Source organism: Vulpes vulpes, chromosome 2 (genome assembly GCF_048418805.1).
Source record: "Vulpes vulpes isolate BD-2025 chromosome 2, VulVul3, whole genome shotgun sequence".
Taxonomy (NCBI): Eukaryota; Metazoa; Chordata; class Mammalia; order Carnivora; family Canidae; genus Vulpes; species Vulpes vulpes.
Genome location: NC_132781.1, coordinates 125,333,702 through 125,351,795, shown reverse-complemented (window position 1 = coordinate 125,351,795; position 18,094 = coordinate 125,333,702). Strand labels below are relative to the sequence as shown.

The 18,094-nt window shown below is 44.9% G+C and overlaps 1 protein-coding gene across 13 annotated transcripts in view; it reads left to right on the top strand.

Moving 5' to 3' along the window:
• PPP2R2B (protein phosphatase 2 regulatory subunit Bbeta) overlaps window positions 1–18,094 on the top strand; it is a 443,029-nt gene that overhangs the window by 164,127 nt on the left and 260,808 nt on the right. For 3 of the 13 annotated variants that reach the window (XM_072749912.1, XM_072749916.1, XM_072749911.1), the window contains one exon: window positions 13,022–13,215. The exons of 6 other annotated variants lie outside the window; for them this stretch is intronic. In XM_072749912.1, the coding sequence (XP_072606013.1) occupies window positions 13,022–13,215 (194 nt within the window). Of the gene's footprint in view, window positions 1–11,879; window positions 12,051–12,207; window positions 12,488–12,526; window positions 12,762–13,021; window positions 13,216–18,094 lie in introns of those variants that run through there. 4 more of the 13 variants (XM_072749914.1, XM_072749913.1, XM_072749917.1 and 1 more) reach the window with 4 other exon arrangements.

The following is an 18,094-nucleotide window of genomic DNA, read 5'->3' as shown; positions in this document are numbered from 1 at the left end:
CCATCTGATTCTTGAATTCGGCTTCTTTGTCTTATCTCATGGCTGTAGTCACGACTAGGGTATTAACCTTGTCTGTGTAACACTTCGAACTTATCAAAATGTTTTCCCACATGATGAACTTAAGTTTGTCATGTGATATATCCTGTAGCTTCCCAAAATGCCTATACTTCGAAGTTTTCTTCCAAAGAAGGAGAAAATGGGAGAACGTGGTTGTGGAGGCAGAGGGTGATAACTGCTGCTTCTCTACATGAGCATAAAGGCTTTCTTCTCAGACTTCTGTGGCTGAGGTTCATAAGGACTGATGCAACCTCTCCTGCAGCTCCACCTGGCCCACCTTTTCAGGCTGGAAAAATGGAGACGATGAGAATGAAGGAGAGCATGGAGCCTTTAGGGATGGCCCCCATGACTTTTGGAAGACAGTAATAGTAAATTCTCCCCTTCATAGTGACCTCAGAGCTCTAGAGAGTGAAGCCAACTTAATTTCCAACAACTTTTCTGTTCACCCTCTTAAGACAAAGCGGTATGTTGAGGAGAAAAGTTAAGAAGAGTCGTTGTAGAGGGATAAGCAGGGGAGCCAGGACACCAGGGTCCATGTTCTCAGTCTGTTGCTGGGGGAATCTGGGCAATTTGTTCTTTGCGCAAGGCTTCAGTTTTCTCTTCAGCAAAATGGTAGCCTAGACCTAATGATCTGTAAGCTACCTTTAATACGAGACTTGCTTGGTAGTTGTTTAGTCTTATCTACAATTAACCAAACTAAAAAGTTTAAGAGCAGAGTTCCCAAGACTGTCCTCACTTCTGACATCAACTGAGAATTGGGGGGGGGGGGGGGGTTCCAAAACTATCCTCGGTTTTAATAATTTGCTAGGATTCACAGAACTCACAAAAAGCTATTATATTTTGGTTGCAATTTATAATAAGGAAGGGATACAGGTTAAAAGTAGCCATGGAGGGCACCTGGGAGGCTCAGTGGTTGAGCATCTGCCTTTGGCTCAGGTCTGGGGTTTGAGTCCCACATCGGACTCCCCACGGGGAGCCTGCTTCTCCCTCTGCCTATGGCTCTGCCTCTCTCTCTCTCATAAATAAATAAATTTTAAAAAATCTTTTTTTACAAAGTAGCCAAAGAAGGGGTGCCTGAGTAGCTCAGTCAGTTAAGTATCTGACTGTTGATTTCAGCTCAGGTTGCAACCTCAGGGTTGTGAGATCAAGCCTTGCATCTGGGAGGGGGATGGGGGGTGGGGGGAGTCTGCTTGCAATTCTCTCACCCTCTCCCTTTACCCCTCCCTACCCCTGCCCTCTCTCTCTCTCTTTTTCAAATAAATAAATAAATCTTAAAAAAAAAAAAAAGTAGCCAAAGGAACAGATGTATAGATCAGAGTCAGGGAGGGTTCCAAACTGAGTTTGTCTTCAGGGCACACACATTAACCCCTCTCCACTGATGTATGATAACACATACAGAGTACTGCTAACCAGAGAAGCTTAACTAAGCCCGGTGTTCAGAGGTTTTATTGGAGTCAATTACGTAAGCATGATTGATTGATTAATCGATTGCCCATATGGTTGAACTCCATCACCAGGTCAACCAACAGCTCATGACCCAAATCCTCCACCCTAAATCACATGGTCTTTCTGGTGTGGCCAGTCCCCGCAGTTACACTGTTGAATGTGGCAACCTCTGCCCTAAACAAAGACATGGCTATCAGGTCTGACATACATTACTGCCCAGAAGCCTAGGGCAAAAGCCAGGCCTCTCTTTGGGCAAGGCCAAAATTTTTACTATATAAGCTTCCTAGATTTATTGTTCATTAAGATTCCCTCCTGATAGACTTTCACTATTACGCAAACACACATTGACTCTTTCATTCTTTCAACAAGGCTTTAGAGTAACCAGTCTGTGCCAGGCACTGTTATAGGTGCCAGATATAGAGCAAGGAACAAAAACATTCCTGTCTCCATGGAAATTAGGTTCTACCGACCTAATAACCAAAGCCAAATAAATAGGAACTATCAGGCAGCAGTACAGGGGTGGAGAATGCTGGGAACAAGGGGTGCTATTTTATTTTCTGTGATCAAAGAAAAAAAGGTATCTCACAAAAATGATAACTGGAGTAGACCCCAGAATGAAGCCAAACACTGAGCTCTGCTGTTGTTTGAAGGCAGGCACTTAGCACAGAGGGAACAGCAGATGCGGGGGGGGGGGGGGGGGGGGGGGGGGGGGGACCTGGGATGGGTGTGCTCTTCCTAGTGTGTCCCATAAACAATAAGGATGCCACTGTGTCTATGAACGAAGGGAGTTGAAAGAAGAGTTGGTGGTGCTTCAGGTAAGGAGCAGAAAGAAAAAAAAATGACAGAGCTGGAGCTGGAGCCAAATCTTTCCAGCATTTTAAGAAAGTTTTACTTTGAATGTGTAGGAAGCCAATAAAGGGCTTTGAGCAGAAAAGTGACATGAAGTGATTTGCATTTAAAAGGACCATTCTGCTTGCTGCATAGAAACCATTCTGTAGGGGGCGAAGGAGGGATCACAGGCTCCTCAGAGTCTTGAAACAGTCATGGTGATCTTAGATGGTAGCTGGCACTTGGTAGCAGCAGCGGAGGTGGTGAGAAGTGGTTGGGTTCTGGATGAATTCTGAAGTTGGAGCTGGCAGGATCTGTTGATGGACTGGAAGGAGGTGGGAAATGAGAGAGGAACCAAGCAACAGGAAGGCGGAGCGCGTATGGGGGAGTGGGCTCTAGGGATTGAGGTGCCTTGTAGACAGTAAAATGTCAGGTCTCCTGTAAGTAATACTAGTGTGTGGTCAGAGGAGAGATTTGTGCTCAAAATCCAAGTGTGGGGTTTAGTCATCGTGTGAGAGCCAAGCTGTGAGACTGGATGAGGTCCCCTGGCATGGGACTGTGGCTAGAGAAATCTAAGAACTTGGAACTCTAGGGTGGGTAGACATTTCAGACATCAAGCAGGGAAGAGGAACCAGCATGTGCCCAGTGGAAGGAGCATGCACCAAGGTAGCAGGAGGGTCAGGAGAGAGTGGCGCCTGGGAAATCAGTAAGGAGAGTGTGTGAGGTAGGAGGAAGTGCTCATGCACACAAAAAACTGTTTACATGTGTGTGTTAGAGCTAATGGTATATCTAATTTACTAAATCTTCAGAAATTGATCTGTTGATCATGTGACCACAAAGTCCTAATCTCTAATTCAGTCTAAAAGAACGAATCATTCTCAGCCAAACTCTTGTCACTGTATCTTTAAATTTCTCCAGCTTTAGTGGCCATAAGAGAGTCCAGATATCCAGCTGTGGAAGTCCTTTTTTCCGGCAGTGACATCTGGCAACCTGGCTCCTTCTCCTACCTGGAATTGAAGCCATAGGCTCAAACTAAACAGTTGGCCTCTAAGAGTGATAACTATTACAGTGGCTGAATTACACTTTTCCTGATACCTATTACGGATTGTTAAATGGTGTCATTTTAGCACTTTCAGAAGCTGGTTCTTTTTTCCTCTATTATTTCAGCTTTACACGTTTTAGGGGAAAATGCAGATTGAGTTCATTTGTACTATTACATTTAATATATATGTAAATAGGGATCCCTGGGTGGCGCAGCGGTTTAGCGCCTGCCTTTGGCCCAGGGTGCAATCCTGGAGACCCAGGATCAAATCCCATGTCGGGCTCCGGTGCATGGAGCCTGCTTCTCCCTCTGCCTACGTCTCTGCCTCTCTCTCTCTTTCTCTGTGTGACTATCATAAATAAATAAAAAAAAATTAAAAAAATATATATGTAAATATATGTGCATGTGTCTATATCTGTTTTTTTTTTAAAGATTTATTTATTTATTCATGAGAGACACAGAGCGAGACAGAGATGTAGGCAGAGGGAGAAGCAGGCTCCCTGTGGGGACCTGAGGACCCCGTAGCCTCTCCCCATGACCCGGGGATCATGAGGATCACGACCTGAGCCAAAGGCAAAGCTCAACCACTGAGCCACCCAGGCACCCCTGTATTTGTTTTCTTATTCAGTCTATTGTTTTAAACATAATTGTGAGGTTCACTGTATTAAGGTTGCTTAGTTTGGTTTTAGTTAGTTTTGGATCTTGTTCAAGTCCTTAGTAGATAAAAATTCCTCTCTGAAAAAGTATGACAATACACATTATGTGAATGGAATAAACTTTTTTGAAAAGTTTCTCTATACCAGTGCCATGGCTACTAGACACAGGGGTTATTGAGCCCTAGAAATGTGGCTAGTTCTGAGAGATACTGGACGTTTAAACTACACAGCAGATTTCAGAGATTTGGGGTGAAAGAAAAAGAGTATAAATAGATTGGTAACAATTTTATATTGTTGAACAATTTTATATTTATGTTGAAATCATAATATTTTTGATATATTTTTTTAATTAATTTTTATTGGTGTTCAATTTACCAACATACAGAAAAACACCCAGTGCTCATCCCGTCAAGTGTCCACCTCAGTGCCCGTCACCCATTCCCCTCCAACACCCGCCCTCCTCCCCTTCCACCACCCCTAGTTCGTTTCCCCGAGTTAGGAGTCTTTATGTTCTGTCTCCCTTCCTGATATTTCCCAACATTTCTTTTCCCTTCCTTTATATTCCCTTTCACTATTATTCATATTCCCCAAATGAATGAGAACATACACTGTTTGTCCTTCTCCGATTGACTTATTTCACTCAGCATAATACCCTCCAGTTATTAAAGAAAATATTTTCTTTCTCCTAAAACTTTTTAAAACATTTAAAAATTATTAAAATTATTTCATCTGTTTCTTTTCACTTGCTAATGTAGTAACTTAAAAATTTTACAATTACAAACATGGCCAGCATTACATTTCTATTGGACAGAGTTGTTCCGTGCATTTGGTAGCATATACATTTGTATCTGTGTCTCAATTTCTTCATGTGCAAAAAATGATTTTTGACCTTTCCAATAAAAGGTTTCATCCAAAAAAAAGTTTCGTAACATTAAAAAAAGAAAAAAAACCTTTGGGGCACCTGAGTGGCTCAGTTCTTTAAGTGTCCAACTCTAGATTTCAGCCCAGGTCATGATCTCAGGGTCGTGAGATTGAGCCCTGCTTTGGGGCTCTGCACTAGGCATGGAGTCAACTTAAGATTCTCTTTTTCTCCCTCTCCCTTTGCCCCTCCCCTCAAAAAATACTTCAAAAATATTCTTATTACAAAAATAAGACATTCTAAATTTTCTTTGACAAAAATATGAACAAAGATAACCATTGAATAGTATTTTTATATATTGATTTTGACATACACACATTTTTTTACACACATTTTTTTTAACTGAGAAAAGAGAAACCAGTTTTTTGACTTTTTAATTAAAACAACGTAAGAGAAGCATCTATCCTTGTCATTACATACCTTTATATTTTTTCTGTACTCATATTAGCCTGAAAGACATATCCTACTCCAAGAAGTAACAGTGGCTTCTGATAGCACAGAATTTTTAAAATCCTTAATAACAGCTTTATTGAGATACTATACCATAAAAATTTACTTTTTAAAAGTAGACGATTCAGTGGTGGTTAGTATATTCAGAATTATGCAACTCTTGCCCTTATCTCATTTAGAACTTTTTCATCACTCCAAAAAGAAACCTCCAAATCCATATGCATTCACCTCCATTCCCCCACCCAGCCCCTGGCAAACTAATCTACTTTCTGCTCTATGGATTTGCCCATTCTGAACATTTCATATAAATCATATAATATGTAGTCTTTTGTGACTGGCTTCTTTCACTTAGTATATTTTCTTTTCTTTTCTTTTTTTACTTAGTATATTTTCAGGGTCGATCCATGTTGTAGCATGTATCAGTATATCATTCCTTTTTATAGTTGAATGATAATCCATTGTGGATATATCACATTTTATCCATTTATTAGTTGATGAACATTTGGGTTGTTTCCACTTTGGGGCTATTCTGAATAATGCACCATCATGAATATTCATATATAGGTCTTGGCATGAAGATGGGTTTTCAATTCTATTGGGTGTATACCTAGAAGGGAAACTGCTGTGTCATATGCAGTGTTTCACATTTTGAGGAACTGTCAAACTATTCATGGATGGACCATTGTACAACTGCACAAGCAATGTGTAAAGTTCCAATTTTGCCACACCCTCACCAACACAGTAGTAAGTGGTTTTCAACTGAGAGGATAATATTCATTCCTAAGAGAGACAAATTGGAATCTAGTAGTGCATGCTTTCCAAAAAAGAGTGACCTCAACCTACCCCAACACACACACACACACACACACACACACACACACAAACACACATATACAGTGCCAGGCTCCTATTTGTTTGATTTCAGATATATTATTTATCTCTATTACCCTCAGTCAAATGGAGGTAGCAATAGTACTTTCCTTATAAGGGTTGCTGTTAGAATTAAATGAGATAATGCTAGGAAAACCCCTTGCACAGCACCTAGTACATAATATATGCTCAACAAGTGTTAGCTACTAATATTTTATCAATGGCTCAATACCTTCCCATTATATGTACACACCATAATTTGCCTAGCCAGTTATACTGTTGCACATTTGGGTTATTTCTGTTTTTTCATGATTCTAAACAATGCTCTGAGAAATAACCTTATGGCTAAATTTTTGTCTATATCTGTAATGATTTTCTTAGGATAGATTCTGTAAAGTATAATTTCTTGGTACCTCTTAAAGAAATTTGAAAGATATTTCCCCATATATATTCTCATTTAAACTATATGAAATTTTAAGAAATGTAATCAGGAACTAGACAATACCCCTTGAGTATTACCAAAGTGGTTTTGTAAAGCCTCACCTTATACCAAACAAATATAATGCAAATTAAAACTACCTTGAGTAAGATAGCCTAAATTTAACTCTAAAACCACTGAATGAGAAAAGGTACAAGAGGATATTTTCTCTCAGGCTCTTGTATCTAGACTCTTGGATTTTTGTTCCTCTTCTCCCATTGAATCCTAAGGAGACATGTTGGATCCTAAGAGCTATCAATGAAATCAGTGGATGTTGTTTTGCATTTAGGCAAATCCAGGGCAAAAGTAAAGAGAGCTTGAACAGTAGAAAAGGATGATTCATCTAGAATAGGCATGCACCTGACATTCCTCATGTCATCAGGTCCCCTATGGGGCAGTCTCTTCCAGGTCTACCATGGCAATTGCATATCCAGCCTGGCAAGGATCAAACAAAGGCATCAGGTTTCCTGATGGATATGCGAAAGCTTCATGGTCAAGGTAGGATTTTAAGAGTCATTTAGCATAATGGCTCAAGTGTGGTTAGGTGGTGGGATACTTTGGAATTTGACACAGTTTGGGAGATTTAGTGTTGAGAATTGGAAGGAACTTTGCGTAGATTACAGGGGTGAGAAGGAAGATAAATCAGCAAGTATTGCATTTCTACTGGTGTGCTGCTAAATGCTTAACAGTTGGCTCTCAAAGCAAACAAAAAAACCCAAAGCCCTGATTTATGTAGGGTTTCTTTTTAATTTCCATGATATAAATATCCCACCATAGCAGATTTCAGATTTTAAGCTACCAACATGATGTCCCTCACAGCAGAGCTGGAAATAGCTGCGTATAATCGGCACGTTGGGCTCTCAATAGCCAGTACATAGCAGCTCCAGCATACCACTGTTTCTTTGCATAAATTACTGTACTTGGATAATTGAAGGCACATTTTACTCTGTGAAATCCATTAAGTATGCAGGATCTAGATTTAATACAACGTTTGAAGAGCGAGATGTTTTGTTTTCTTTCCCTGGGTTAAATGCCATGTTAAAGGTTCACTCATGTGGGGTATTGCATTTTGTAGTGTGCACAAAAAGGAATGGCAAATCTTGCTAGAAACTCTAGAGGTTGCCCACTGAGCAGTCAACACATAAACCCCCTCAGAGAGATAGTTGTACATTCAGTGCTTAGTGATCCTAGAGAGGGATTTCGTATGATTCCACAACAGAGAAACATGATTAGGTCTGCACGTAAATAGGGTAATCCTAGTTCCACAGGACTTATAAAGGCTTTTTGCAGGATGGTAAAATTTCATGTATCCAGTTTCTAGTTGCTTATTAGGACAGACCGATAGGTAGTAAAACTCGGGTTTCTAAGTCACTTTTATTCACATAGTTGATCCACTTGTGGTACATCTCTCCATTTTTCTACTGGTGGAGACTCACAGGAGCCACGGCTAGGGAGGAGAAATGATGTTTTACCATGAAGCATTTAGCTGTCTCTGAAACCACTCAACAACACTGTCCAGTAGTTTCTATTATTTTCTTCAATTTTGCAAATACAGAGGCCCAGAGGTGTTAAATTACTTGCCAAAGGTCAAACCAGGACTAACACCTAAGGTCTATATTAAGAATCTCCAGGCTGGCTTAGGTCAAAGTTTTCAATAAAATTGTAGATATTTAATGTGTTAATTGGATAGGACGACCTGAAAGATTCCAGTGTAAGCAGCACTAACCTAACTGGGTGAGGGTATGTGACAGTACAGGGGGAAGAGGACCATGACAAAGGTCCACAAAAAAAAAAGGAACGTGTCTATGTGTCATCATACTGAATTGTGTAACTTAAGAAGCCCTGTGTATTTGCCATTGGCCTTCTTGTGTCTGTGTGTGTAAAGTAAGGCCTGAACTTGGTCAGCCTTTCAGAGTGTCTTCTGCTGCCCTCTTGATAGTTTATGATTCCCTTTACATAAACTACAAATTAGACACTAAGTTGCATGACAGCAGAAACTGACTATTCACTTTATGCACAGATGTGGCTAAGTCTCCAGTCCTGTCCCACTGCCTGACATTGTAGGTGCTTTAATATTTGTTCATTATTGATAGTGGTACTGATAATATTCAACAAGTAATAGCAGTATAGTCTTTCCAGGATTATTCAATACATTATCTCATTGAATCCTTACAATAACTCCTTGAAGTAGATACTGTTCTCCCTAATTTAGAGGTTTAAAAAAATGCCTCAGAGGAACCTTGTAATTTATTCAAGGACCCAGTGATAAGTGTCAGAAAATCAGCTCTGCTTGCTATCAGAGCCTTAGTCCTTAACATTATGCTATAGTCTGTTGATTTATAATGCATCTGTTGTCTTCCTTCCTTCCTTCCTTTTTCTTTCTTTCTTTCTTTCTTTCTTTCTTTCTTTCTTTCTTTCTTTCTTTCTTTCTTTCTTTCTTTTTCTTTCCTTTTTTTTTTTTTTCAGAGACAGAGAGGCAGAGACCTAGGCAGAGGGAGAAGCAGGCTCTATGCAAGGAGCCTAATGTGGGACTCGATCCCGGATCCCAGGATCATGCCTTGAGCCAAAGGCAGACAGACGCCCAACCGCTGAGCCACCCAGGCGTCCCACATCTGTTGTATTTCTAAGAAAGCTCATTTTATCAAAATCAGATGATAGAATTTCAGTTCTGTGACGAAAGGGACTCTGTTTTAACTGTATCCCCAACACCAGAACACTTCTTGGCATATTAAGTGCTCAGCAAATAGTTTTGGTACATATGCATACAGGAATGGGTAGGACAATTATTTCAATTGGAATAAAGCTTACAAACTAGAAAACTACTGGCTCACGACAGGTTTTATCGTCGGGCGTGGGAGTTTTTTGGCAAGAATTTTAATAAGGATTGAGCTGCTAAACCTAAATATCACAAATATTTGTTACATTGAACAAATTCAGTAATTTACTCATTCACTGAAGAAATATTTATGTCCATTTACCAAAAATAATTGAGCACCTACTAAGCGCCAGCCATTTAGTATCAGAGATATAGTAGCAATGGTTGATAATGATAAGGAGACAACTATTACAAAATGCAGTGAGCCATGAAGAAGACCCCTCCCCCCCCAAAAAAAGATACAGAGACAGAAAATTCCAGAGAAAGACATTGTGTTACAGTCAGGTAATGCCTCAGGGAAGTAGGGACGGTTCAGTTTCCATGCTGCTGAAGAATGCCAAGAACCAGGCACCTGGGTGGCTCAGTGGTTGAACATCTGCCTCCGGCTCAGGTTGTGATTCTGGGGTCCTAGGATTGAGTCCCGCATCAGGTTCCCCATGGGGAGCCTGCTTCTCCCTCTGCCTATGTCTCTGCCCCTCTCTCTGTGTCTCTCATGAATAAAATCTTAAAAAAAAAAAAAAAGAATGCCAAGAACATAAGGAAGGAACACAGGGAATGGCACGTGCACACTTCAAAGGCTTTTAGAAAGAACTTTGTTGGAGCACAGACAGAAGGTCAGCAGGTCTTCTGAGAAATGGTCTATACGGTCCTCTTACCACCACAGGATTGCACAGGGTTCTTTCACCCCCTTACCTCCTTTCTTATATATAACTGAGCCAGCAGCCCTATTTTTCTTGGTCTTGGCACAGGGGTTGCGCGTGTTCCCCATTGCTCATGGTAGAAAAGCTGAAAAAAAAAAGTTGAAACTTTGCAGTCTACTTACCCAGAATGTATCTGTTTTGCCTGTTCTGTTGCATAAATGCAGGAGGGATTTTTGCAGGCAACGTGAAGGGTGAAATTTAGTAAACCCCAGAAACTTGATCTCCAGAGAGCACACCTCCCATTGGTTACAGTGGAAAAATCTCTCAAGCACAGCCTGGCCGGCAGGGTTGGGCCTACCCCATTCATCATGCAGCTCTGTTCCAATCTAGCCCACCTTCCAGGAGGATAAGGGGACAATTTCCAAACACCATACCTAGGTGTCCCGTCGCAAGTTAAGGTCATTTCCACCGAAAGCAAAATGTCTTCTCACCACTGTGAGAGGGACTTAGCTTATTTCCCCTCTGCCCGCCCCTTCCCCATGATGCTGAACAGCAAGAGGAGCTAAACTGTGTAACTGCAGGTGAGCTGACCGCTGGAGCCCTGGTGACGGACACAGCTGCTTGTGCAGAAGAACCAGCCATGCACCGACACTGAGCAGACTACATTTGTTACCGCAATTTCATTTGTGAAATTCGAACAAACGAGCTTAATTAAGACTTCACCACCAAACGAGAAGATGGAATCTATTGTAAGCTGAACTTCCCTTAAAAATGATATCCAAGAAGATCTCTACAGAAGATTTTGAGTCTCTTCTCCATCTGGCTCCCTGGAGGTGGGGGCGATGCCATATTCTAGCTGCCGGAATCATCCACTCTTTGTGGAAATCTGATGGCAATTCCCAACCTCCGTTAAAAACTTGTTTTCCTGTTTTTCTGAACTTCCAATACTTTCTAAATTGTGTTAGCTGAAGCATTGTATGTATATAATTAACTCACAGGTCCCTCTGGGCTCATCTAGCTCCACTTGTGGAGCTTAACTGAGCAAGACTGCGCTGATGTCTCTCCCTGCAGTGACACCCACTGCCATGAGTACCTTCTACAAGGGGGAGAATGGGGGAAATGGCTTCTCCAGCTTGGCTTTTTAGTGAGTTGGGTAGCTTCATAAAGGATTTTACTGGTTTCATGACACTAGCGATCCACTTTTCTTTCAAATACAGAATCTGCAATTTGGGGGAAACGTGGGGGAAGGGAGGGTGGGAAATTCTGTATTTTCCTCCTGGGTGAAGTAGGGAGGCGGCAGGTCTCTTTTTCGCCTTAATTGGATCTTTGAAATCTCAGGGTAGCAGGGGCCGTCTGTGGGCACAGGGCTCCGGCGTCCCTTCCATGCTGGGAGCAAATGTCAGCGGTTCCTGCAGGGCTGAGTCTTCACGGGCAACACCTGCAGGGGGGCCTGCGGCACTTTGTCCAAAAGAGAGCTCGAAGGGCCAGGGACGGTGGATCTTTTCAGGCCGACTCCGTGCACCAGCTCCCAAACTCAGCCCTCTTGCTTCCCTCTGCGGTGTAGACACAGACGCCCACGGTGAGAAGGGGATGTGGACTCTGCGGTGGAGGAGGCGTGGGTGCTCGCACCAAAGTTCTGGCCCCCGCTCCCCCGATTCTATTCCTAGCACAGGAGGCTTCAATTAAGCGACGGCGGCAGCCCTTCCTCCCACACCCTCCCCTCCCTGAGGCTTCGAACCCCAGGCCTCGCCGCTGAACTGGATGGAGGGACCGCGTGCCCCCTACCGGGTGAGCGCAGGGGACCCGGAGGTGGTGCCCCTGCCCACCCACGGGGACCTGAAGCGCAGGTGTCCGGATCTAGGCAGCGAGTTAGGGACCCGGGGGCGGGGCGGGGCGGGGCGGGGTGGGGCGGGGGTGCGGGGCGCGAGTCGGCGGCGCCCGGAGCGCGCGGCCCGGCTGGAGGGCGGCTGGCAGAGCGCGCGGGCCGCGCTCCCGGGACCCTGCCCGCCGGCCGCCGGCGCCCAGGTGCGGGCTCGCGGCAGCGTGCGCCCCACTGCAGCAGGGAGCAGCCGCAGCCTCCGCCGCGGCCACCGGCGCGGCCGGGGGAGAGTCCCGGGGCTGCTGACGCGGTGGGGAGGAGCCTCGCCCGTAATGCACCAGCCGCCTCCAGCCTGCTCCTGCAGCAGCGGCGCGGCAGCTGCGAGCGCGCGCGTGTGGGCGTGAGGGTGAGTGCGCTGGCGCCGGCCGCAGCGCCCTGCCCGGCTCCCCGCCGCCGTCCGCGCCCCCGCCCGCGCGAGCCGCCCTCCCGGGGCACCGGCCGCCCGCTCCCCGCCGGCCCGGCGCGAGCCCGGCCGCTGCCACCGCGCCACCGCAGCTCGGGGCCAGAAAGGCACCATTTTGTCGCGGCCGCCCGCTCGCCCGGGGGGGGAGGGACCTTTTTTGCATTTTGGAGCGGCTGCCGGCGTGGGGAACCTGTTGGGCTTGTCCCCAAGCCCGCTGGTGAGCGCCTGCCGGGCGGCGGGCGGCGGGCGGCGGGCGGCGGGCGGCGGGCGGCGGGCGGGCCGGACCCCTCGGGGCTCGGCGCATCCCGGCCCCCGGCGGCCGCGGAGCCGGGCGCAGCATCCTCGCCGGGGACTGGAGCCGGAGTGAGCGCACCGCGGGAGGAGCCGCCGCAGCCTCGGAGACCCCGAGTGGAGGAGGTGACAGCTCCATTGCCGGGTTTTTATTTCTTTCTCTCCGCCTCCCCGTCTCCTCCTCAGGCGCGGACCATGGTGCAGTCCCTCCGGCTCCCCTGCCCCCCTCTCCAGTGAGACTGGCTGCGGGGAGGGATCATGGATACTTGTCTGCCGGCTTCTGGTTCCCACGCAAGTAAGCCTGCTGTCAATGGAGGAGGACATTGATACCCGCAAAATCAACAACAGTTTCCTGCGCGACCACAGCTATGCGACCGAAGGTAACGCCAGCCCCGCCGCATTCCGCCGCTGGGGCCGGGCGCAAGTTGCGGGTCGCTGGGCTCGGCCGGCCGCGGGCGCCGAGCGGCGGAGGCTCCTCCCGGCCCGGGCGCGGGGCCGGGGCGGGGGCTCGGCCCGCGGGGGCAGCGGCCGGGGCGCCCCACACCCACCCGGGCTCCGCGAGGCGAGCCCGGCGTTCAGCAGCAGGTGGACCCGGCGCCCACGGGAGTTAAAATGGCCCTCGGGGATCGGGCTTTGCAGGGTGGGGCTCCCGGCCGGGGAAATGACCGCCCCCTCCCCCGAGGGCAGATGCCCCCTCCCGCGAGCTGTTTGCCGCGGTCTAGGTGGGGAGGTAGGAAGGGGCCCCGGAGGACCGCGGATGGGGGGGCCTCCCCTCCCTGAGCGGAATGATGCCGCGTCCCAGGGGCTGCAGGGAGGGCACGGCTTCGTCTCCTGCCGGTCCGTGTCTGCGGCCAGGTCACCTGCTCAGACAATCGGAACCCCGAAAGGCCCTCCCTCGGCAGAAGGGCAAGCCCCTCTCCCCTTGGCAGCGCAGGAGCAAGAAATAAAAAGGTAGCCGGGGAGACGGCGTTCCAGCAGCGAGCGAGCCAGTCTGACACGTGGGGCGAGCAATGCGATCAGTGGGGCCTTTAAAATCACCATTATGAATTCTGCAGCAGTAGTTTCTGCTGAATCAACAGCCAGCAGAAAGCAAGAGGGTTCAGTAAGCTGGGCTTTGCCGAGAGGTGGAATTGTCCAGGCTCTCTCTCTCTCTCTCTGCTTGTTCTGACGTTAGCAGGCAGGCAGGGAAGTCAGCAGGTGGAATCACATTCTGCCTTTTGTGTGTGAATAGAGAGTAAGAGGCATTTTTTTTTTCAAATGCCAAAACTTTTGCATTTTTGCCTTCATTTTCTACCTGTAGGCCCTTACCCTTAAGCCCGCATAGAAAGTGTTGCATTATCACGTTGTAATATCCACGTGAGTAAATGTGTGTGAAAATGCCTTAGGAAAACACAGCAAGGTGTGTTCATTTAGGACGATTCTTGTTATTGATGGGATACTAATATTTCTGTAGTATGTAATCAAACCAAGACTCAAAGAAAAATGCGATGGGTTTGGCAAGGTAGTAAAAGAGTTCAAACTCTGAAAGAAATAGATACAATTGTGGGGGGCAAAGGTAGCGTCTTCTATAAACGTCCCAGTAAGTTTTAGGTTAAAAAAAAATGCCTAGTGAATATATTGAAAATATATTCTTCATTCATCATCATTTTTGGAGAGCATCCAGCCTAATATGTCCATGGTGCTAGACAGATTAAGCAGACTTGTATGAGCTCTGGCGTTCAGGAGCTTAGAGGTGGCTTTTAAGAGATGTTCAGCGTGTCCCTCCCCCATACAGGCACCATACTTGCCTATTCTTTTCATTTGCAGGATGACAGGGTGGTGATAAGATGTTCTTTCTCAGTCTCAAGTGCTTTGTCACTGACTCAGTCACCAGGTAGATTATGACTACCTGTGTAGTCTCTGTGTCTGAGCATGTCATCCAAGAGAGAAGTTGGCCTTAGGTCTATTGGTTTTTCCAGGTGATACTTCTTTCTGTTTGTGACAACAAAGAAAGAGGGCTGCCTTCGTGTTTTCTTCTAGATTGCATTATGCCTCCAAGCGCAGGCACAGGAAACTTACTGAGCTGGGAAGATGGGCAAATTGGGGCCGTGTGTATAGGGGTATCATCTCTAGAATGAAGAAATGAGTTAAAATGGAATTCCTTAGTGCTTTGGGGACCCCAGGTACTGCACTGATTGTTGTTCCTGTTTTATGGCATTTTTATAGACTCTGATTTTGGTTAAAATAACTGGGTTCATGTAGTCAAAAATGAGGCATGAGTTTATAGCAGACAGCTCTATAAAACCTTTCTAAAGAGTCAGCCTCTCAGAACGTTCTGTCTCTCATACACACACACACACCATGCCGAAAACAAAACAAAACCTTTATTTCTTAGTATGCCTTCAAGTTTCTTTACCTGATCTTATTGAAAGTCTGGGAAGAAGGAAAAAAAAAAATGGAACTTGGACAATGTAAATAGCAGAAGTTGGGTAGAGCTGGAAGTTCTCTATGCTTTTAATTTGTTCATTTTAGGGAACATTCATGCAGTGGTGCTGGCCAGAAGGGCAAGAGTCCATCCTCTCTCTTCTGATGAATACCTTGGAAGTGCTGAGTATACCTTGAAAGATCACTAGATTGAAATATTATTTGTTAAAATCCTTTCTGTTGAGGGCTTGCCTCAAAAGTACCTTTCTCCTTTATACACTTAAATCTACTTTCTCTTAAATCTGACAGTAATGTCTAGGTACTTCTACAGATTTTGCTTTGCTTTTTGCCTTCCTTGATCTTTCGGCATTCTCCTACCTGGCCAGTTATGTCAAGGTTGTTGTTTTCTCCCTCCCACCCCTTCCCTTTCACTCTCTCTCCAAAATCTCCTTCACATTTATCTCTGAGTTTTTCTTTGCTTTGCTCAGATCATTCCACACTGCAGTATTCTATTTAAAGCTGAAAGGTTTTTGCTGTGTAGTTAGTGTGAAGGACTCTAAGCTCAATTTGCATTGTAAGTGGTAGCTGCAGGCAAGTTCAGCCAGCTAAGAGCAATGCAAATGCTAAAGGACACTTTTACCCAAGCTCTTCTCTTATTTTCTCTCCCTCTGCCCTCTCCCTTCTTCTCTCCCTTCACACTACCCCCTCCCTCTCTCCCTCCCTCCCTTTCCCTACCCCCCACCCCCCACCACAGGGAAGGAAAAAGGATGCATGATGTATACTTATTAAAGACATTTCCTATGACTCCTCTTTTTTTTCTGAGCATCAAACTCACCACCCTCCTCCATCTTTCCCTATCTTTTTCCCCTTTTTAAAGTTACCATCTTTGAGCATCTTCTATTTTCCATGTACTGGCTGAGCTTTTGAAATATAGCACTTCAGTATCTCCAAGTCCTGCTAAGTGGATGCTATTAACATTTTCAAATAAGGAAACTGGGCAACTGAAGGCCAGGGATGTTATTAATTTGTGAGGGTTACACAGATGAGGGTAATGCTTGCCTTCAGACTCAAGACTGTGGGAAATGAGTACCCTTCCACTAAGAAATTCTGCACTGCCTCATTTTCTATCCTTCAACCATTAGCTCCCGTAAGGAGGAAGACCACTGTGGTTTTATCTTTGTGTGTAAATTGTATTCCCATCTGAGGTAAAATTCTTGGCAGGGATCATTTGAACATGATGTGTATGTGGGATTACATATGACAAAAAATGGGGTTGGAACAAATACAGAAATAAAGTAACACAATGCTTGTACCGGATTTTTCAGATATGGAACTCTGGGGATCCTAACCAAGGCTTCATCTCTCAAATCTCTCTGATCTATATGTGGATTTCATTCTTTATTTCAGACTTGGTAGAACGGACTAAACCCCTCTCTCCATTAGAGCAGCTTGAGAGTTTTCTATGTTAATCTTCCTACTCTTAAACGGGACCACAGACAGAATAAATATTTTTTTTCAAGCTGACTTTACAGGAATGACAATCTGGTTAGAAGAGGAAGTCAGAGAATATGTTTTAAAAGAACTACTCTGGGGGCACCTGGGTGGCTCAGTGGTTGAGCATCTGCCTTTGGCTCAGGTTGTGATCCAGGGGTCCTGGGAGTGGGAGGTCCCGGGATCCCCCACAGGGAGCCTGCCTCTCCCTCTGCCTGTGTCTCTGCCTCTCTCTTTGTGTCTCTCATGAATAAATAAATAAAATCTTTTTTAAAAAATGAAAGAACTATTCTGTTCTGAGTTTCCTTAGTTGTAAAATGGGAATAACAATAGAACCTCTGCCATAGAGGGGGAAAAAATTAATACAGGAAAAATACTCAAGACAGTGCCTGATACAAAGCTATACCTTGGTAAAATGTCCTCAGTACCTTATAGGTACATTTGCATAACACACACCCATTTTCTTTGGATTGTGTGTTGATTCTGGATGGTCTTGAGGGGAATGGCTAGTGGAGATGGGACAGAAGTCACTAAAACCCACCAGTCTCTTCTCAGTTGGAACACCAGCAGTGGATCTTACCATGTAGTTATTTGCTTTAATGTTCTTGGTGGTTATATTCTGGCAGTAAGTAAGTTCTACTTTCTTGCAAGTATCTTTAAAAACCTATACTGTTTACACATTTTAAAGGAAGAACGAATTTATTTATTCCATGTATTATGATTATTATTATGTAATTATTGATTCATTCTGCCTTTAATTCCTTCCACAAATATTAGTTGACTTTCTGCAGAGGTGATCCAGCATGGTCCAATAATACGGACATGGTATCAGGCTGGCACAGGAGGTGGACATTAAATAATTTTGCAAATAAACATATAATTACCAATTGTGACAAGTGACATTCAGGAAGAGTGCAAGATGCCTCGAGATCATATAAAAGGCAGGAAGGTGGGTCTAATTTAGTTGGGGGTGCAGCCTGTAAGAGTAAGTTTTAAGTTGAGAACTAAAGGATCAGTCAGGAATAAACAAGAGGTAAAGACAATTCAGGTAGAGGGGACAATAGGTACAAAGCCCAGAGATACGAAATAGTCTGACTGATCTGAAGAATAGAAAGCTGCCTGTGGCTAGACTATAAGGAACAAGAGGAAGAAGGATGACAATGAGACCAGCACCTGCAGTTTACTTTGGAATGTACCAAAACCAGGAAAGATTCATGCGAGGATAGACGGATGGATGAATGGATAGATACACACACGATAAAGCAAGGCCCATCAATGGGTAATCACTGGAATTTTTTTCCATTTTGATTTCTGTTTAAAAATTTTTATAATAAAATGTTACAAAAGAGAGACTGGAGAAGTATT